We start from the raw sequence: 21,483 nt of genomic DNA, 5'->3' as shown, positions 1-21,483 counted from the left end.
ACATTTTAGCTCCTTTAGTGTTCAACCTGAGAAGCAGCTCCCGAGGATTATCCTATCAGCCTCCGCAGCTGCCAGCCCCTTCCCAGCAGACTGTGTTCCTGCAGCCACAGGAAAGCCCCTTTAGGGTGAGAAATGCAGATCGGGTGTCAGCCCACAGATCATAAGGGTGCTTTTGTCCCGGTGTCTTGAACAGTTAATACCTTTGTGAGATAAAATATATTGCTAAGATCCCAGAAAAAACTATCCGGTGCATCTTACACAACAAGGGGAAAATACATCCCTAAACAAGGCAGTAGGAAGGCATAAGCTCAGTGTGTCTGTACCTGACTCTGTGCAGACCCTAATACAAGAGGCACCGTGGGGCACATCAGCACTCTACCTCGCAAGTCCAGCAGTGGATGCTCTCTCCTGGCCTTTCTGCTCCCCCCCTGTGGCTCAGTTATCGAGCAGAAGGCTCAGCCCCATTCCCATGCCTTGCTGACGGTCCCCACACTGTGCTCCAGGGAGGCTGCGCTGGCTTGGAGCTGCCTCTGCAATGCAGCCCCAGGGTGCTGGGGTGCGGGGAGGGAGATCTGTGTGTGGCTGGGGCTGGGGCTGGGGCTGGGGCTGGGGCGGGGGCCAAAAGCCCTGGGGACGCAGCTGGCTCCTGGTGGTGGCAGTCAGGAGGACACGGTGGGCAGCTCTGTGCAGCCACACATGGTTTTCCAGCTCTGGGTGAAGTACATGACTTCACAGCTGGTGCCACGGCCGGAGCTTCACAAGTGCTTTCTGTTAGGTACCAGCTTATCGGATTATTGACTATGGGTACGGCCTCCTCTTTGAATTGCGTGGCCTTTCCATGGGCCATATGGTGTAGGGGCACTGCAGAGACAAATGGATCCTGGCAGCTGGAAATCCACATCCAAAGAACATTCAGAGAGAGAAGTATTGAGGCAGTGAAGGATTTTATTGAAAGAGGAATTTGAGAGCAACATTTATGCCTAAACAAGAGCTCTGGTTCCAGACTTAGGATGTTAGAATTGGCCACAGAAAATGCCCCCTAACATCCATCAGCCGAGCACCTTCTCCATACCCCCATGTGGGCTATAGCAGGACGGATGGACCAGAAACATCCCTCCCTCTCGGGCCACGGCAATAACACATGACAATACTCAAGACAAAATAAAGACAAAGCAATTAGGGACGACCAGGGCTCTCCAGGCTCACGGGGAATTGTCTGCCTCATCCCAAGAGCAGGGGCAAGGTTTTGCTGAGATAAGCTGGTTTTAGAGCACTCTAGACTTCTGGCTGATCACAAAGGTGTTCTGCCAGGAAAAAGCACAAAAACGATTCAGATTTGTCAGCTGGGTTTTCTCCAGCTCTTCCCCATATCCTGCTGGGTGAGCCCCTAAAAGGGAGCAGCAGCTCCTTGGGAAGGGGCCACTCATCCTGCACCCCCCAGGAAAGCAATGCTGGGAAAAGAGCCTTACATCAGCGATGTCCACCTGGCTGTTCTCGAAGCTGGTGTTGAGGATGTTGGGCAGAGGGATCCCCGCACTCACAGCACCTGCAAGACCAAGAGAGAGCAGCTCGCTGCGGGCAAAGCCCCAGAAGCAGCCAGCAGGGGAGGGGGCTGGGATTCAGGCTGGGTGTGGAAGGGGAGGGCTCGGCCCCCGCCGTACTGTTAATGGCAGGCACGTATGCAGCCGCGAGGACATCCGTCACCCATCCTTCAAGCCGGGAGACCTGCAGTGAGAGGAGGCACGAGTCAGTACCCAAGGTAAATGGTGGTTTGGGGGTGAAGGCTGAGCACCGGCAGCCTTATGAGATAAGCTCTGTGAGTTCAGGATGTCTGGGGCTGTGACACGCGGATGCCAGGAGGCTTCCTGCGGCGAGGCCCCTCCAGCCGCGGGGTGCTGTGCCCTTTGAGCAACTTCTTGCCTTTTCCTTCCCCCTTCTCCAGCACGCCCAGTGCGCTGCCAGCACAGGGAATGAGCACACACAGCGAGGAGACAATGCTACAGAACACATGGGGTCCTCTGCCAGGAGAAGGAATGTGATGCCTGAAGAACTGGTATCCCTTCCCTACAAATGTTGGTGTCCCTGCCCTACAAATAATTCCTGGTCATCAAATCACTTGCTGCAGCATGACAATCACAAGCACCATGCACTTACATTGATAGGGCCAATTTGTGAGGATGCCAGTCTCAGTTTGACTCTACAAAAGATAAAAACAAGGAAGAGTGCATCAAGAGCAGCCCTCATCACTCTTTCTGAGCAGTGCCAAGACCCTTTTTGCTCCAGAATTTGTCCTGCCCACACAAAGATACAAAAACTCTCCCGTTACCTCAGGTATGCTCTTCATCTGAGGTTGGTGCCGGGGGATGCCCTGAAGCCCCAGAAGCTTCACATTTCTCCCACACTTCCCTTGTGCTTCCCATTAGCCACTACCAGAGCCATCCCGCCCCAGCCCGTGGCACATCTCCCGCCGAGCTGGGCTCTACCTGTCGATGGCCAGGGAGGCGCGCAGCTTGCCGCTGGAGACGGAGGGGGTGATGTTCAGACTGACATCCTGGAATTGCAACAACAGAAGAAATGAAGTTACTTCCCATCATAGCTTCCCGAGACTAGAAATAAAATATGGAATATTTGTAAATAACCCAGACAATGAAAAAACGCCTGTCTGTGTCTAGAAATAGCATTTTTTTTTGACAGATGGTGTCATGGATCTCTCCCCTTGGGATTTGGAATTCCCATCTTTTTGAATTTATTTTATTTTTTAATTTATTTAATTACTTTTTGAATCGTTCATCAAATGTTTCACCTGCCTGTGGTTACGAGCACATTAAAAAGCCATTTTTAGGACGCGGGGCATCCAAAGGCACAGTTGCTGCCGCAGGGAGCACCTCACCTTGCTGCCCCCTGCCTTGTGCTCACCGAGTCCAGGCTGAAGAGGGTCTGCACGGGGAAGCCTGGGCGGCGTGTCACGACGTCTATGGTGGCTCGGAGGGTGGCAGTGGCTCTCCCGTCCCGCAGGGCCACCTCTGGCACGTCGGCCAGCCGCACACGCAGCGCCAGCGGCAGCGACCCGGGGACCATGGCAGAGAGCTGTGCAGGGAGTGGAGCCATCAGAGCCATCAGCCTTGGCGTGGCTGGGGGGGGTTAGAACCAAATGCACGCAAGGCATCTCTTTTATCACCTGCATTACACAGCACAAGGTGGCTGACCTGAGGGAAGGCTGAGAGGAGGGCCGAGGTGGACAGCGAGATGCTATCAGGCACCTGTGGGAACAGCGCCCGTGGGGTCAGCAGCCAGAAGGGTTCTGCAGAAGCCACTGCTGGGCTCAGCCGCACCCCGTGAGCCGCGACCCACCGCTGAGCTGGTGATGTCCAGGTTGAAGGCTCCCTGCTTCTGGGCCAGCCCCAGCACGGCGCCCAGCACGTCCTTCGAGAGCCCCACCTGCACCCCGTGGCTGGTGGCTGGCAGCAGGGTGACAGGGGACGACTGCCCGCGCACAGGCTCCACCACGTTGCCTGCCGCATCCCTGAGGAGGAGCTGCAGGGGACAGAGCAGGGGCAGGAGGCTGGCATCAGTGGGGCTGCCAGGCTCCCTGCCCGCCTGTGCAATCAATTTATGTTTTATTAACTATAGAGCTGCTTTCAACTGCTCTGGCATAGGCAACGGAAGCCTTTGCTAGAGCTCTCCACTTAAAGCACTGTGACATCCCCTGATGAGTAAGACACGTTGCCAATATTTTTGGCATGATTATAATCCCCATTAATTATACACCAAACTTTTATAAACCACTTACAAATGAAACCTTTTTGTAAATGGTGACCTACTGCTCTTGTATGAAATGCTAATGTTGGGCTTTTCTGATTAACAACTATGTGAGTGTTGTAATTATGCTTAATTAGCCAGTGTCAAGCCAGTCTGACTCATGCTGTCCTCCAGGGTTAGCAAGTAGAGAATAAGGCAGAGACCCGGCAGCGGCACAGGCACAGACCTGGCTGGGCCCCACGCAGCAGCACTGCTCAGTGAATGTGCTGAGACAGCTGAAAACAGGCACTCTTGCATAAGCAGCCACCCCATTTAGATGAACCACCCAAACCTACCGATTCAAAGGCATTTGGCAGCACTCACGTTTAGATCCAGCTGGATGGACTTGTCGCCGATGATGGGAAGGGAGGACAGAGTATACTGGAGATCTCCCAGGGCCCCGAGTGGAAGCACAGCTGCGAGACGCAGGGAGGAGAGATTATAAACTGCAAGGAGAGGAACTGCTCCCAAATACCATGGCCCCAAAAGATATCCGAACTGCGAGTGGCCCCTGCTCACAGCATTCCCAGCCGGACAAGGGGCTGGCAAGCACTGTTCTGCAGCAAAACTGTTGTTTCCAAAAGCTATGGGTACTGAAGTGGCTTTCTGCAGGAAACATTGCCTGCTGCTGCTCTGGGGCAAGGGAAATTGAATGTTGTGCTTGAATGGAGAGTTGTGTTTTCAAAAAGTTGTTAAAATATTTGTATGTACCCAACGTAAAGAAAACAAACCCTAAGAGCAGGGCAGACCCGAGGGGGGGTATACGGACAGGAGGAAGGGACCGCAGCACTTACAAGTCACGGAGCCGAGCAGCGAGTTCATGACGCCCAGCACGGTGTTGACGACAGGGCACAGCTGGGGAGGCAGAGAGAGGTCAGGGCCTCGGGACACCCAGCAGCGCTGCTGTGCACAGCCCCACTAGGGCTAAAAGCTCGTTAGCTCCCTCCCTGCCTGCGCTGGGCCACTGCCGAGGGGCCCCGGTGCAGGGCTCAGCATCGCCGCACGCCTGCTGCACCGGGTTGGGCTTCACGGCCAGGGCAAGACCCTCCACTCGTGCAGGCGGGGTGCCCGTTACATGAGCACGTTTCTCAGAAATGCACTTGCCCACAGAGCCTTGGCCATGGTGGCGGGGCCGGGCAGGTGCCCACGGTGAGGCTGCAGCTGTGCAAACAGCCCCATCACGGCACCCGGCCGCCCGCAGCGTGCTGCTGCCGCTTGCACACTTACCAGCCTGGGCAGGACGCTGCCGAGGACGCTCTTTACAGTTCTCTCCACAAGTGGCACTTTGGGTCTGGGTAACAGGCAAATGGGAAACAAAATGTGAGGTAAATGAGCAGCTGGAAAATAAATGTACTTCACACAAGAGAAACATGAGGCCTCGCTCTGTCCAGGGCTGTACGTCAGTGCCAGAATGTCACCAAAAGCAAGCCCCCCTGAACCAGGCCCGCTGCCAGAACTGTGGCGCAATCTTGCAGTATGCTTTCTAAGCTAAAACTTTGGAAAAAAGACTTCATCAATTCCTCTCTGAGGCAGAGAACGAGGTATTTCAGCCTCTGGTGTGTCATACACTCTTTGATGGTCAATAGTGCAAGGGTTTCTCACAGCTGCAGCAGTGACGAGCACTTTGCTCACATGCGGACCTACCCAACACGGATGTTGACACCTCCAAGAAGAGTCTTGCAGTCTTCGATGACCAGCTTGAGAGCCCCCGAGTTGTCCTGGACCAGGCGGACTCTTGCTGTGATGTTCGCTTCCACCTGGAGCTGGAGCAGTCCACCCACTGCGCTGCACAGCCCAAGGAGGACACACGTCTCAGAGGGTTTTCTATCCATCTGCTTTCCAAAGAGATGGTGAACCCCTGCCTCAAGCTGTGCCCCCAACAGATGCCGCTTACCCATTGCCATCTACCAGCAGCTGGGTGTGGATATTCAGCTGGAGCCCGATGCCTGGCAGGAAGCGCAGAGTTATTTTGGGGAGAGTGATGTTCACAATTTTCAGCCTGGAGAGTCAAAACAAGGGAAGTCAGTAAGTAGCACTTTGCTGGGATCCCCTTGGCCCCCAGTGCTGTGGCCAGTCGCTGAGCCATGGTCTTGGGGTCCTCTGCACCCTGCGCCAGCAGGGCTCCCCTCCAGCCAGGGCCAGCCTGCAGCGGGCACGAGGCACCCTTGTGGTAGGGGCACACACAAACTCCCAACGGCTGAACCCTCACTTACGAAACCTGCCCCAAGGACGGGAAGGAAGGGATGGCGTGCCCGCACCACAAGCTTCTCTCCCCAGCATTGCCCAGACCACGCACGGAGGGTTGCTCGGGGGACACACGTCTCCCACTCTCACTCACCCTGTGAGCCCTTTGATGGTGCCCAGCAGACCATTCTTGCCAAGGAGCCCTCCTTCAGGAAGTGTGCCTTGGCCGTGCTGACCACGTCCACCGAGGAGACCACTGCCACCAAGGAGACCACCTGCAATACCATTGTCGCCAACGAGACCGCCAACTGCTCCATCACCACCAAGGAGACTACCAGCAAGAGGATCATCGCCAAGGAGACCACCAATGCGCCCTTTGCCGCCAAGGAGACCACCTGCAAGACCACCATTGCCACCAAGGAGACTGCCAACAAGTCCATCACCACCAAGGAGACCACCAACAGGTCCTTTGCCACCAAAGAGACCGCCAACAAGTCCATCACCATCAAGGAGACCGCCAACAAGTCCGTCTTCACCAAGGAGACCTCCAACAAGTCCATCATCACCAAGGAGACTGCCAAGCCCGTCTTCACCAAGGAGACCTCCAACAAGTCCATCATCACCAAGGAGACCACCAACAAGGCCGTTGTCACCAAGGAGACCGCCAACAAGGCCACTGTCACCAAGGAGACCACCAACAAGTCCATCACCTCCAAGCAGACCGCCAAGGCCACCGCCACCAAGGAGACCACCCAGGAGCCCCTCGAGAAGGTTGCCGTTGGCTAGTGACCCTGCAATGACTGAAGAAACAGTTGAGAGGTCACTGTGAGCCATGCTGACCCAGCACACAAACATGCTATGTCAGCCTGGCTGTTCCTTCCCATCCCTGTGCCTCTTTTCCCCTCTTTGTACACCAGGGTGATGCTCCAGTCACTGGGAAGTATCTGACGTGCCATCTGCAAAATGCTTTATAAATGCAAATTATGAGCATCAGTCACTACTGCTGGACCAGCTTTTGGTTTTCTGAATGTGGTCAAGAGACAGAAAGAGCAGAAGTGGTCTCAAAACAAAGAAAAATCCTGCCTCTTCCAAACACTTACCGCTTTCTAGCACATCTTTATCCACCCTGGCAGACACCGAGGCACTTCCAGCCAGTCCTTGCGAAGGGGTCAGCAGGCCACAGAGGAGGAAAACCACACAGAACTTGAACATCTTTGATTCTGATAACTGCGGAAAGCAATTGCCATCAGTGCAATGCTGGAACAGTGAGCACAAGGCAGTGGCTGGAGGAAGGAGGAGGAAGGAGGAAAGGAGAGTCTCACAGGGAAGACAAAATCAGAGAGGAAGCTGCAGGCACCTCTCCCTCCTCTCCACCACACCACTGGTACAGAATGGTCCTGACAGCACTTTCCTGCGGGAGCAACCACAGCTCCAGCAGCAGCTGCTCCAAAGACCGTCACAGCAGCCAAGTGAAGAGAAGGAGGCTGCTCAGATGGTCCTGCCTGAAGCCCCCAGCACTGGTCAGCACGTTGTTACTGACTGGGAAGGTCATGGAAAGAAAAGCAGCAGCAGCACACAGGACAAATGCACCAGCACGTCTGGTGAGGAAAGCATTTCTTGTCTGAGTGTCAGGATCTATCACAAACATCATGTATCTGAGGCTTGCCTCTGCATAAAAGCGCCTTTTCCAAGAATCACACGAAGAAGAAAATCATTTTAAAAGTATCAGTGTCACTGAAATATTTTGGGGGATCTACAACTTGAAGTAGCATTTTTACAGAACCATAATGAACTTCATTGCCCCAAATCTATTTAAATGTAAATAGCACATCAAAACGGATCAAAACAAATGTGAAAGGTGTAATTCACCTTAGGTAAAAAAGCTATCTCGGAGACTAGAATTATACCATAAGTAATTAATCTGGTAATTGTTTATGAAAATCACAAAATACCCTTTCTTCTTCAAGGACTGCCAATACAATGAACGTGCACGGCTGTTCCTCAGAAACTCGCAGTGAAGGCTGCCTCACATTTTGCTTGTTAGAGCATAATTCAGTCAGGCAGCAGGCAAGAATAACGGTTTTTGTTAAAAAAAAACAATAGTCACAAGCTGACATCAAGGCTTTGCCTTTGGGAGGCACTCAGATTTGCAGAAGCAGAAGCTAAGAACATGCTTTTTGAGGAATAATATTGCTCTTACCTGACCGATCTCTTCAGTGTAAGGATCTTTCCGTCCAATGTCCCTGCCTTCTGAAGATGCCCCACAGCACGCATCCTTATATACAGATCTTTTCACCAGGAATGAGGCAAACGATGTCACGGAGGATGTCCAGAATAATTAGTGGGGAGCAAAACAAACAATATATGGGTTCTGGTGACTTCTACTGCAAATATTTCCTTATGGATATTAGGAGTTGGGTAAGTTATTGAGCAATGACTAATAGGTGTAGTGGCAGACGTCAGCCCAGCCCCAGGTGCCAGTCCTCATGGATGTGCACACACTGCTGCCTCGGTTCATACGTTATGGTTTGGGGTTTGGTCTCTGTCCCATGAGCCCTGCATCAAGATGTAGACATGGCTGAAGAGTTGTGCCCTCATAAAATACTATCTTTTTTCCTAAATGAAATTAAAGCCTTGACTGAAAAATGTGTCAAAATACCGGCCACCCCCACCACCAAGTACTTGTGCAGTTCTCAGTGCTGCGTTACTGAGGAGGATAGGAGGTGGGACGTGCTGCCACAGAAGAAACTGCTCAGAGGGTGATGCCATTGACTGCAAAGCCAGGGAGCTCCCAAGCTGGAGCTGGTGGGCTCGGGATTATTTTGAGTCCTGGAGGAACTGTTGATCCAGGGTGGGCATACCAAAAGAGGTGGTCTCCGTGGCTACACCATCCCAGGCAACAAATGTACTGCAGGAGAGAAACAGCCATGCAACTGCCCTGGGTCTTCACCCTCCATCTAGGCCTGCATGCCCTCAGATTTCTGGCCAGGTTTTTGAAATCATCCTGAAAAATTGCATCCCACCTCATCACGCCTCATTTACTGCCAATTAATTTACTGCTGCAGGCAGTAGGAAAGGAGAAAAAATTCTGGTGAGCCAATGCATCATGTGCATCCACAGTCACCGGCTCTCTCTCCTTCTGCCCTCGGTCCTGGTCCCAGCACCGCACAGGTGCGTGGAGCTGCTGCCTTGACCTGCACCAGGGCGGCTGCCTTTGGGGCAGGAAAAGGAAAACCGTCCTCTGGGGCTGCAGCCCCAGCGCAGCCCCCCATGCGGGCATGCACCACGCAACCTGTCCCTAGTGGAGGAGAGGAGACGATGGCCAGCCAAGGGGGCAGCTGTGAACTATTCACTCTGCTGTCATAATGATTAATGGCAGGGGTAGATGGGCTGCTCCCCAGCTCGGAGGAATAATAGTCCAGAAAAATGCTTGCTCAGAGTTAATACTTTCTGCAAACTTGGAAATAAGTATTTCCAGGAGATTAGCCAGCTTTTGTCACACATTAATTCCAGCTTTAAAAAATATCTTAGCTAAAGGCCAAGGAAGGGATGACAAAGGTGCCAAAGTACTTACAGAGTTGTCACTCTCCCGCAACCTGATCAGTCAGGCGCCCCTGGAGCACAAAGCCTTGCTGTCACTGCTAGATCGTGGCATTTGATAAGATGGAAGAGGGTGTTAACAAGATGGTATTATGTTATCATCCCTCCTGAACCACTTTATACTTTGGGCAATCAATCACTATACGAAACCTGACTGACCATAAAGAAAGACCTGATGATGGTCAGCACACAGTAACGGGGCATTTTGGCGCTACAGAGAATAGCTCCTGAGCAGTGACCTTTTAGGCATGACTGTAACTTGGCTTCTCACCCGCTGTCACTGAATGCAGAGGTCTCTGACAACCAAATATTTCAGATAAACCAAAGCAGATTCCCATAAAGAGAATCACATCTCAAGGTCCAGCTCTCACTAAAGCAACTTTGAAAGCCCAAAGAACCCAAAGCCAAATCAACCTGTGAAGACACGCAGACTGCATCAGAACAGACTTGTTCAAAAGGAGGAGAATGGGAGCAATGTGAACAACTACGTCTTTGACAGTTGTATCACCGAGGAATTGAGATGTAAGGTCAGGCAGTAGCAGGGACACAGCAGCAAGAAGCATTGGAGATCTTGGCATTAACAAGAGGGGATAGACATTGCTTGAACACATACGAAATAATGGTTGATTATTAGTGAATTGGCTATTGGGACTGCATCTGCTCTGGGGGTGACAATTGGAGCTGGGGGTGCAGGGCCTCACACGTGGGGCACCCCTGGCTGCCGGGGCAAGAGGTGGGGGCCCCCCGTTTCACCTTTGCCTCTCTGGCCACGGCAGCAGCACAAAACGGATAGCTCTGCTTCAGGAAGGAGTCCACTTTGTTCTGCTTCCCCATCCTGACAGCAGCGACCAGATAAGGCCCTGTCAGGGGACTGGGGCCAGGGTCCCTGCAGCCCCGGCACGTGGTGCTGGCCTCCGCACATGTCCAAAGGCTGCACCTCGAGCAGCTGTCCCGGGGCATTAAATGCCAGCTATGTGATAGCATGGCTTGGCAGTATGGTTAAGTGTTTCATGAAAAATTTAATAGGTGCCACCTGAGATTTCCAGCTTTTGTTTCTCCTAGGAGGGCTGCATACAGATATTGTGATTCTTATTTCTTCTTCTTAGAGGAGCTCCAACCCAAACTGTTCAATTTTTTATTAGTTAAAGCAAGAACAATGAGGAAAATCTTTTTTAAAAATGCTTGGCATTGGCAGTGTTTGCATGGCAATGAGGGGGGAAGGCATCATAAACACCAGTCCTCACAGGGAGCTGGCTTTATGACTGCTCTCCTCATTGCTTAGAGCCTCTCACAAAGACAATTCCTTACAAGCAGTACAGAACAAATGCCTGCTGTGTCTGGCAGCACACACAAGAAAACAAATGGGGTTTTCATAGCCTGCCTCACAGTGAGATTTTCTTGAGGACAATTTCTTAAAAACACAATGATCTTTTCAAAGATAACCTTAATTCTACACCAGCTACCTGTCACCAGGAAAAAATGTTCGATTCATGTTGGTTCAATGAAATGAGGATCAAAGCTGTTTATTGACGTACTAATGACACGTAATTATCCAGCAATCAGTGAACTATATGCTTGGGATCAATATCTGCAATACAGCCAATAAACCATGGTACGAGGCACTTCTGAAATATTAAAAAACACTGCGAGATATCTAAACGTGCTTCCCTAACTAGTTCCAAAATGCGCAACCCCATGCACGCGGCTGCAGACACGAACCCCTCCTCTCACAACAGGGGTATACACCCCTGGGAACCCTTCTTGCCCCCCCTCCCAGGGGAGATGTGGGTGTCGCAGCCCCCCACCACCCCGATGCCTGTGCCGTTTTTGTTGCAGACGTGATCAATTCAGGGGCCAGCCCTTTTCAGAAATGCGACCTCAGCAAAGACATGCCCGGCTGGCTCCACTAAATGCACAGCAGGCCAGAGTCCCGTCACTAAGTGATCAGGTCTTTTAATTTTAGCTCAGGAGGGAAAATGTTGAGAAGTCAAGCAAAGAGGAAGAAGCACCCCAGGAAAGCCACCACCCTCGCCGTTCCCTCTGCCACCCGCTCCGGCTCAGTCGCGCAGCAGCAGCCGGGTGCAGCCGTCCCTCCCCGTGCGTCAGATCACCGCGACAGGCACATCCAGCACGAGCCCATTCTGCAGATTTAAAAAGAAAAATCATGTGGGCAGGATTCAGAGCCACCCTGCTGGCTGAGGGTGACCAGGGATCCCTGGCACCCGTGCTTACCTGCAGCCGGCCGACCTCCACCTGCCAGTATGGGGTGCCCAGCAGTGGGGGCAGCGGGACCCCTCCTCGCAGCGCCCCTGCAATCAGCGGGGAGGCGTCAGGGGGTCCCAGCCCCACCACCCCTGCACCCACTGTGGGCTCTGCAGGAGGTTTGGGGAGCACTCAGAAGGAAAGTAGGCAGGGCTGGCACCCCGGCTTGTGTACATTAGTGTGAATAAAATCTCGTCCTTCGGCATGCTTTCCAGAAGCAGATAAACTGGTGTTCTAGGGTGGGCATTTTAATGACGCCTTTGCATGGCAAAGAGGGACAAGTCAGTTTTTGGAGACTTCAGAACAGTTATGAGAACTATTCCCAGTTTTGCCTGACAAGTGGCTTTGATTTTCAGAACAGCAGCAACACTCAAGGAGGTGTCAGAGAGGAAGCCTGCAGCCCCTGCCAGAGCTGCCTGTGTTTCCCAGCTCTCCCGTCTGCACAGGAGGGGCCGTGCCGAGCCCCCGGCCCGGAGGCGCTGCCCTTCCCAGCTCCAGCTGCATGCCCTGTGGCTGCACAAAGGCAGGCTAGCAATTTTCCTGGGCACCGTTACTCACTGCCATTGAGGGCAGGAAAAGTACGCAAGGTCAGCCAGTCAATGCCATTTCCAAAAAAAAAAAAAAAGATAACAACAGGCTATAGGAAAAGAAATGAGAGCTATTTTCCCTGTGCAGAAAGCGAATCCTCAGATGAAGCCATAGCCGTGCTTACTGTTGATGGATGGCACGTAGGCCACATGAATAATGTCTGCGAGAACTCCTTTCAGCGGCAGCTCCTGAAACACAGAGGGGTGATGTACATAGCCCATCTTTCTGCATGCCAGCAGCCATGCCTGTCAGGCTCACTTCCATTAATTCATCCAGCGTGGCCCCAAATCACAGGAAAATTGCACAGGTCCCTCCGCTACCCCAAGACAAATGGGAACATTTGAAAAATTCTGAATTTCAGTGAAAGATGCCAGAAATGAGAGCCTTCCCCTGCACCAGCAGCAGCACGGGCACCCAGGCTGGGCAGCGCCACAGCTGCTGCAGGCGCCTCCTCACCGCCTAAAGGCTGCCCAGCCCTGCGGACAGACAGACAGGTGGACAGATGGACAAACCTTGCCCACAGGTCCTCAGGCTCTCACCCTCCCGCATGGCTCTGCTGCTGTGTCAGGACTGGAGCGCAATTTGGAGACTTGAACATTGAGCACACGTGGCATGAGGGCAGACCATGTGTCCAGTCCCACCGGTACCAGCAGTGGGCAGTTATTGATGGCCCAAACCCTCCCAGGAATTCACAGAGTGCATTATGAACAGGGACCCCCGCCAGAGCATTCATGTTTGTGGGCAAGCAGTTTGGGAAGTTAATTTGTCATTTACAACATCTTCCTTTAAATTTTGATCCTTGGCATTCAGTTTGGCTTTCTTTAGTGTTTTAATGAGTCTGTTAGTGATAAGGAAAGGAACGGGACCAGGCTCCAAGGAGTGAATTCCTACACAAGCCCGCCAGCACTGAGCCCCATGGAGGAGATCTCAGTGCTGTCCTTGCCCCACACCCGCCGCAGAACTCACGTCAAACATGCCGATGGAGGAGGACGCCAAGGCCACCTGGGACAAGCTGCAGGGAGAGGAATTGCTGGGGGTCACAGCCTGCAGCCCCCCCCGCCACCCACAGCAATCCTGCCCAGCACCCAGCTCGCCAGCCCCCCGAGCTGTTTGGCTGGAGCCTCTTCTCCAGCCTGAACTTCAACTCTTCAGAGTAAAGACCCCAGGTAGGTTTCAGTTCAGCTGCATTATGTCATGCTGAACCTTTTTCTTTCTTTTTAAATAGCTGTTAGTATAAACTACAAAAAACTCATGCAGAGAGATGGAAATGCACTGGCAAGGTGTGGTACGTGCGGGCTCTCCAGCAGCCCAGGACTGTCCCTCTGCTCGTGGTGGCACTGGGAAGAGAGCCCAGAAGGTGTTACCTGTCCAGAGCAAGGGAGAGCTGCAGCCTCTCTTCCACAACAGCAAACTGCGCTCTCAGGTCGGAGTGCTGCAGGGAGAAGAGGGGCGCGGGTCCCCAGCGGGACACGTGTGCAACCAAGCAGGTCCCCAGCGGCTGCTCCAGGCCCTGACCCAGGGCCAGGCACTGCCCCGCAGCCCCTGCCCACTGTCCCACGCCTCCCGCTGCAGTCTGCTGGCTCAGGGCAGGGGCGACCACATCCAGCCAGCACTGACTGCAAAAGGCTTCAGCTCACCACATCCAGGACAAAGAGGGATCCAAGATCATAGTCTGGGCTGGAAACCCGAAACTCGGCAGTGCTGAAGAGGTGCACAATGCTTTTGTCCGGGGTTATTGTCACTAGTGGTGGATTTGCTTCTCTCATTTCAATCACCAGCGGCTGTGATGGAGGCAGCACCATGGAAAGCTGGGGAGAGACAAACCAAAGGGTGACATCCCCTTTCCTTTCCAGTTCACCGCTCTGGGGATCATCCTGATGGCTGCTGAGCATCAGTAGCTGTCACCAAAGTCAATGGTAGCCAGGCAAGCAGGTCTTATTAGTCTTATTAATAAAAGTTTTGCTAATAAAATGAAAAAAGAACCAGTTTGGTCTTGAGGAATAGGTTCCCAGTGAGTCCTTGTGAATGGCCACAGTGGGTGGATGGAGAACAGCGTTATCCACTGCTGTTAATAGCCTGAGATGACCCGAAAACCATTAGAATCAAGCAAAGTCCACCCACCTCTGGGATGAGGGCTCCAAGCGTCGTGGTCACCAGCGGGGGAAGCCCAAGAATCTGTTGAGGAAGCGCCAGAGGCAGGTACTGAAAACACTCAGCTGGGGGGAGTTCAACACCGGGAAGCGAAGAGGGGCAGAGAGAAGCTGCAGAGCTCGGTGGCTGGAGGCTGCCACAGCCCTGCGGTGTTTCAGGCTCACCCTGGCTGGTGGCCAGGGCCCTCTGAGCCCTCGGGGCTACTGGAGGCACTGCGCTCCTCTGCCCCCCTGCAGCACCGTCCCCTCTGCTATGCTGCAGGCGCCAGGCAGGGGACGGGGCGCTGCCACTGCAGCCAGCGGCTCCATGGCCAGTGGTCCTGCGGGCAGGTGCTCAGCTGCAGCAGCCACATATGGGGCAGGCCACCGGATGACAGGCTTTGGGTGTTACACACGACTGTCCTCAAAAAAAATGCACTGCAAGTCTGCTGCATACGTTCAGATCCTGCAGGCAGGATCTGAAACTGCAGTCTGCAAACTAACATGAAGCACTGGAAAATTACTTTGGGGCAAAATAAGTGAGGCTAGGAAAGAGACCAGAAAGTAAACTTTCACTTTCCTAAGCTGGCTCCTGTTCAGATCTCCTGAACTTGAGCAAGTTCTCCCAAGAGATTTGGGAACAGTCAGAAGATTTTGCAATGTCAATGTGCTGCCCTGTAAGGGTGTTAACATTTGGTATCATGATCTTGTCATTGCCTGAGCCTAGCAGGATCTCGGATGCTGTTGCTGGACCTGCAGGAGCACCTTGAGGCCATGCATGAAGGAGGTCCATAAATCCCTATGAACCAGGGACTCCATAAGACACAGACAGAACAAACTACTGATAATTCCTTTCATGATCCCCAAATATGTTTGGCTGCAGCCACCAACCAGTGCCAGAGAGTGATGAAAAGAGCATGGATCTGCCTTGAACAGAGGCACAGGTTTCTTCAGGGGTCTCTTGAAGAAAATCTCTGTCCCAAACTACCCACCATGTTATTGCTGATGTTCAGGCTGAAGGACGCCTGCATAACAAAGAGCTCAGCACTCAAGAAGCCTGCAGACAGGATGAGCTGGGTAGCAGCCTCCCTCTTTGGTGGCAGAGAAGTAAGAGACAGCTGGTCTGCTGGAAGGTCGACCTCCTCTCCCTCTGTTTCGTGGAGGATGGTCTGAAAGGACCCATAGAAGGAGCCATGTCAGAGAGTGCAAGTCCATTTCCAGGATCTGCATTTGGACCACATCCAGGGTACTGGATGCATCTCCCTGTAGCCTCAGCAATGAAACAGCAATAAAACCCGCAGAAAATGATGAGCCAAGGAGGTGGCTGGGTGATATGACGCAAACAGCACGTGCCTGCACCCCTTCCAAAGCCTCTGCTGCCAAAGGCTGAGTATCATAAAATCGTAGAACGGCTTGGGTCGGAAGGGACCTTAAAGCTCACCCAGTTCCAACCTCCTGCCATGGGCAGGGATGTGCCACCCACCAGATCAGGTTGCCCAGGGCCTCGTCCAACATGGCCTTGAACACCTCCAGGGATGGGGCATCCACAGCTTCTCTGGGCAGGCTGTTCCAATGCCTCACCACCCTCAGAGTGAAGAATTTCCTCCAAATCTCTAATTTAAATCTCCCCTCTTTTAGTTTAAAGACATTACGAAGGACAACACCTCCAAGCAAATGGGTGTCAGGAACGTTGCCCCTCCAAGCCCCAGCTCTGGCAGCGGCACTCACCCTCAAATCCAGCTGTATGAAATTTTCGCTTGTCACAGGTGGGTCCAGCAACGCGTATCGGAGGGTGCCAGCAGTGCCAAGAGGGATCGCAGCTGCAGGGAAGAAGGGGTAGGCTCAGGTAGAGGCGCCCACCCTGCGCTACGGCTCACGAACAGCAGCCACATCACCAGTGCCACCTGTGGCAGCGCTGAGCCCTTCTCTCCCCACAAGTGCCTGCGGTGCCAGGCACCGCCAGGCCCGTCTAGGGGTGGGCACTGGTGTGGCCCCCACCGGGAGGCAGCCGGGTGCAGTGGGCTGTCTACCCCTGGTCACAGTTCTGCCTTCCCCTTGCGAGAGGATGGGAAGGATGAGGGCTAGGTGTGCGGGTGGGTACGGGATGGAGGCGTGGGTGGCTGGAGAGAGCACAACTTACAAGTCATGGTGGTGAATTTTGCATTCACGAGGTTGAGCACCGCGTCCACGGCCGGACACAGCTGGATGGCAAGAAGAAAGCTGTGAGAACACCTTGCACGGCTGCTCCCGTGGGAGCACAGCTTCGTGGCAGCCAGGCCAGCGCAATTCCCACCCTGACCCACTGGGACCCTCCACTCGTAAGCACTCAGACGAGGACTTGCCTCTGTTTTCTCTGTCCCTAATTTAATTAGGTTATTTCAGAGTAAATCTGACTTTTAACTGCATCGCCCACCTTGGTGCTGGGAAGGGGAGCTCCGGGCTGCCAGCAGCCACAGCTCAAAGCGCTCACTTTTACCTGCAGCTCTTTCGTACAGCACAACTGGGAAACCTGTCACTGAGCGGTGGAGAGGAGGAGCAGGAGGACAAGGGGGAGATGCTCGGGAAGCACAGGGCAGACGAGGCAGCACTTACCAGGCTGGGCAGCACTTTCTGAAGGGTGCTGTCCAGAAACTTGCTCATGACTTGGGGCAGCATGCTGGGCAGAGAGAACATGTCAGACAACGCAGCCGCGAGGCACAGAGCGGTAACTACTTACTACAGACCAAAACGTAAAGAGTCAAGTGCTAAAGAAACGTCTGGCATGGATTAGGCCAAAATACGGCTCATGTCCAATAAAAGGTATTTTCCCTTTTTACAAATCTTTTCTCATGCATTCCACCTTCCAGCTTTAAACAAAGCTGAAAGCTTCCATGCCTAACAGAAGCTCAGTTATCTGAGGAATACAGCACTTAAATGAGGACTTAGGCCAGAAATGAGCACTGTGTGGAATAACACAGATAGAGCCAGCCTGAATTTGTCCATAAAACATTTTGGTTTTCTAAGTGGGAAAAAATAGGACCTTCGATGAATGAACGCTTGTATTGAGAAGTGCTTGCGTTCTGTACAAGCCCATGCCAAGAGACTGAAAATCCTCACCGAGCAGCACTGCTGCCTGCTCCTGGGGTACTGACAGTATCTGCCCGTGGCCACTGCTGCCCCGGCAGGGCCCCAGCACACCCAGTGCTCACCTGCTGGGCAGGTTGGTTTTGGCGCTGAGCAGGGCGATGTGGCAGCTCTCGGTGCTGAACCACGGGCAGCTCTGGGTGTCCTGCGCCAGCCGCGCGCTGGCGGTCAGGTTTGCTGCCACCTTGATTTCCATGTTTCCTCCTACAAAGCTGCACAGAACGAATCACGGTTAGCACAGGATAAAACCTCCCGAAATGGCTGGCAGCGCAGGGCTGCCTGGCAAAGTCCCGCAGCGGCTGCCCCACGGGCGTCCTTCCTCACCCACCTTCTCCCAGTGATGGTCATCTGGACCAGCACGGCCATGAACAGCCCCACGCCTGGTGAGAGTGTCAGCGATATCACCGGGGGACGGAGGTCTATCACTTTCAGCCTGGGGGAAAACAGAGTTGAAAGGCGCTGGGAAAGATCTGCCAGAGCAGATGGCCGGACCTGTAAGTCAAACCACTTCATATTGGTGTTGTTGTCACCACCTTTAGTCCTCTGCTTCTTGTTCAAACTTTTTTTATTAACATTTAAATCCACTTTTAAGTTCAGGAAGATGTTTCTTCATAACAAAAATATTGCAGTTTAATTTTGAAAAAGTCAAGCAAAATGTTTGGGCATTCAAAACGATGTTTTCACCCAGAGCCAACTTGCCAGACAGGGCCAGATCTGATTCCCCAGTGATTCTGGGTTTCCTCAGGATATTATTCCCTAAAGCCAGCACCCACAGGCTTGAGAGTAACCCCTCAGTGCCACAAGGCCACAGCAGCCGTGCCCAGCCAGCTCGGAAGCAGGACGCGCTTTATTGCCTTTAAGTTATAGTTTCTCTGTGTCTTTGCAGACACAACCATGCAGAAAATCACCAGCCTTAATACCACACTTGTTAGTGAGGAGTGATTTGTTTCTGCCTCCAGGCTGAAACTTCCAAACCTTCTGTTTTTACTTTGTGATTTCCAGATTCAGACTCCTGGTGAAATGCTGCTGATTATCACTCACCTGGAGATGCCTTTGATGGGTTTCATGTTCGGCTTTTTTTTTGCTGCTTCCTCCACCAGTTTCTGAAGAACATTGCTCTCATTCAGCGCAGTGGAGACCGCTGGAATATTTGCACAAGACAAGGGGCTCAGCACAGAACCTCCAGGGAGGAGACAGTGCCAGAGGTGAGGGAAGTCGGCCCCCGTCCCGCCCTGTAAAACATCGCTGGTGACATGTCCCTGCTGCAATAAGCAAGGCCACAACCGGGGTGCTCCGCGTGCTGGAAATTCAGAGTGCTGGCAGTCTCTGCAGCCTCCGTTCAGGCTCACAGTCACACACTGTGCGAGCACTTCACTTTTAGACGTGACACCAAGACACCCAGGTGCCCACACCAGGCCATCACAGACCGGGCGATGCAGCTTCCCACACGCATAGTGACAACCACAAGGAAGCAGCTCCTGTTGCAGACGAAGGGAGGCAACAGGACAAAATCTGGGCACAAACACTTGGCTCAGGCATGGTGCAGTGGCTCCAGGACCCAGCTGTGCCCTTCCCATGCTGGGCCCAAGGGGCACGGCCAGGAGCAGTGGGCTCCAAGCCCTGCGGAGAGCTCTGGGGCAGCTGGTGGCACTGCTGTCCTCATGCCCACGGCACAGGCTGGCAGCTGCCCTGGCTGCACGGACGGACAGACAGACATGCCCACGTGGCTGAGTGCTTACCACGGTCGATTGTCCCAATATCCATCCTGAGGACGGCCCCCGGTCCACTGGCGCTTTGTGACGCTGCCAGCCAGCCACCAAGGAGCAAAATGCACCAGATCCTTGGCATCTTCAGGCCTGGTACCGTTGCCCACAAAGCTCCAGAGATGGCTAAATGATGCACTGGCTTATGGACAGAAAGAGACAATTAGCTGGAGATGGTTCCCAACAGCATGGCAAGGGCTAAATGGTGCACTCCCCTGGAAGGGATTGAGCAGGGCTCACTCCAGCCCGAGGGGACAGGCGCTGCAGCATGTCCCTGGGACAGAGACCTCTGTGAGGAAGAGTGCGGTGGTTGCCCCACCAGGACCTCCTCCAGCAGAGTGCTCCTGTAGGTTGTCCACGCTCTGCGCTGATCCTCTGGAGAGAGGCAGGAAATGGCCTATATATACAGAGTCCTGGCTGAGAAAGAGGAAAAAAACGGATTAAAGAGCTGGATAATTACTGTGATGTAAAACTAATCTCTCAGTGTTTCTGACACCTTCCAATACAAATAATCTCACTAATAAATGTAAAAGTCCAGGTAAGTCCTTGAGCTGCAGGTATCAGGTGGATGTTCCCAGCATGCCTGAGGCCAGCTTTCTTGCTCAACACCCAGGAAGAGCCTACGGGAGCTTTGCAGATCACGTCTGAAAGAGTAAAACTGATCTGTTTAATAACATGGTACAGACAGAAGTGGGGGCAGGAGGAAAGTTGAGCCATGGAATGGTAAATTCCGCTCTTGGAGACACATGCGCAGTGTGATTGTCACTCAGGATGAGTTGCTCATGCTCCCCAGAGCTTGTGCAAGTGCCAAGGGAGGACCTGGGATTAGCTGGGGGAGAATCCAGGGGAGGTTGTGGCAATCCCAGTAACATTGGTGCTGATCTCAGCAGGTCTGAGCGAGGCGAGGAACAGCAACCTGAGCTGTCCCTGGCATGCCGTAGGGAGGCTGCACATCCTCCAGACCGTGCACCAACTGCATCAGCTCTTCTGCGGGCCATCCACACATATCCTGGCCAGAGCCAGAGCCATCCCTGTACGCTCACCTGTCCCTGCCAGCACCAGCCCCGCAGGGACGGCTCACCCAGGGCCCACCCTGGTGGGATCCTGCAGCACCAAGAAATTTATTCCTTCTCTTCATTTCTGTATAAAATGTGTCATAGGGCTTAATCTGTCATTATCTCCCCCTGTGATATACTTGGTGGCTCTGCTAAGCACAGACAGGGAGATTTACGTCTTATCTAACAGCAGTATAAGATTTATAGATAGCTCCTGTTTAAGAACCCATCATGCCAGAAAGACGCCTTTGTGCTGGTAACTTGATCAGTCACTGTGCTGTAAGTTGACATCTAATTAAGCTTCCCTGGGGACCATGAGGTCCAGAGCAGCTCTTCAGGAGGAGAAAGTCCACATCCGAGTGGCACGGTGCCCTCTTGTCCCAACAGCTCGTCTCCATTCTTGTACTGCTGTAAATGCTGATAACATGCCACAGATAAATCTCAAGTACTGCTTCGAAAGAGCTGCTGGAATTACCTGTGATGGAACAAGGCTTAACTGGAGGCCAGTTCCAGCCACTGCTCTATAACACAGAAGTCTTCTTTCTTGCAGACTTTTCCTTCTGCCCACCTCCTTCCCGATGTCTGGAATCACCCCCACAGCCCCCGGCAGCTCACTGAAAGTCGCAAATTTCTCCCAGGATTTACTTTTCTGAACACATTTCTCGTCTTTAAATGGATGCACCAATGTAAAAGTGTAAATTCTGCTCTCCCCTTTCAGACATACATCTTCATATTTTCTCTTTACACTGCTATTTGGATGCCTTCAGTGGCAATACACAATGTGGCTGAAACTGCCTCTATTCCTGGCATTTCTCTGTCAGACTGAGAAAGCAGTGGAGTGCTGCTGAGAGCCAAGGACCTTTCCAGACATGTCAAGATGCACCTGGAACCAGCGTCCAATAACTCACGCAGCCAGTGCACGGAGGACAATAGCTGCCTCCTAAGGCACAGGTGTATCAACAAGTGCTGAACAGCTAACCC

General features: G+C 53.0%; 2 protein-coding genes across 2 annotated transcripts; both read right to left on the bottom strand.

Moving 5' to 3' along the window:
- Positions 1-939: 939 nt before the first annotated feature.
- LOC121079191 (BPI fold-containing family B member 4-like) lies at positions 940-10,544 on the bottom strand. The gene is made up of 14 exons (XM_040576089.1): positions 6,137-10,544; positions 5,693-5,797; positions 5,443-5,583; positions 5,026-5,089; positions 4,593-4,653; positions 4,123-4,214; positions 3,352-3,534; positions 3,207-3,260; positions 2,917-3,087; positions 2,484-2,551; positions 2,155-2,197; positions 1,662-1,725; positions 1,470-1,546; positions 940-1,304 (listed from the first exon to the last, which is right to left on the bottom strand). Exons 1-14 carry the CDS (start codon positions 6,835-6,837, stop codon positions 1,266-1,268), a joined length of 1,863 nt encoding a protein of 620 aa, XP_040432023.1. The 5' UTR covers positions 6,838-10,544; the 3' UTR covers positions 940-1,265.
- A 792-nt stretch (positions 10,545-11,336) lies between these two features.
- Positions 11,337-19,532, bottom strand: BPIFB6 (BPI fold containing family B member 6). The gene is made up of 15 exons (XM_040576369.1): positions 19,427-19,532; positions 18,726-18,825; positions 18,013-18,117; positions 17,750-17,896; positions 17,154-17,217; positions 16,702-16,762; positions 16,290-16,381; positions 15,554-15,730; positions 14,554-14,607; positions 14,070-14,240; positions 13,797-13,864; positions 13,399-13,444; positions 12,557-12,620; positions 11,815-11,891; positions 11,337-11,723 (listed from the first exon to the last, which is right to left on the bottom strand). The coding sequence occupies exons 1-15, from the start codon at positions 19,530-19,532 to the stop codon at positions 11,685-11,687; spliced, it is 1,371 nt and encodes a 456-aa protein (XP_040432303.1). The 3' UTR covers positions 11,337-11,684.
- Between the last annotated feature and the right edge of the window lie 1,951 nt (positions 19,533-21,483).

This window comes from Cygnus olor, chromosome 16, assembly GCF_009769625.2.
Source record: "Cygnus olor isolate bCygOlo1 chromosome 16, bCygOlo1.pri.v2, whole genome shotgun sequence".
Classification (NCBI taxonomy): domain Eukaryota; kingdom Metazoa; phylum Chordata; class Aves; order Anseriformes; family Anatidae; genus Cygnus; species Cygnus olor.
This window is presented reverse-complemented; position numbering and strand designations above follow the sequence as displayed.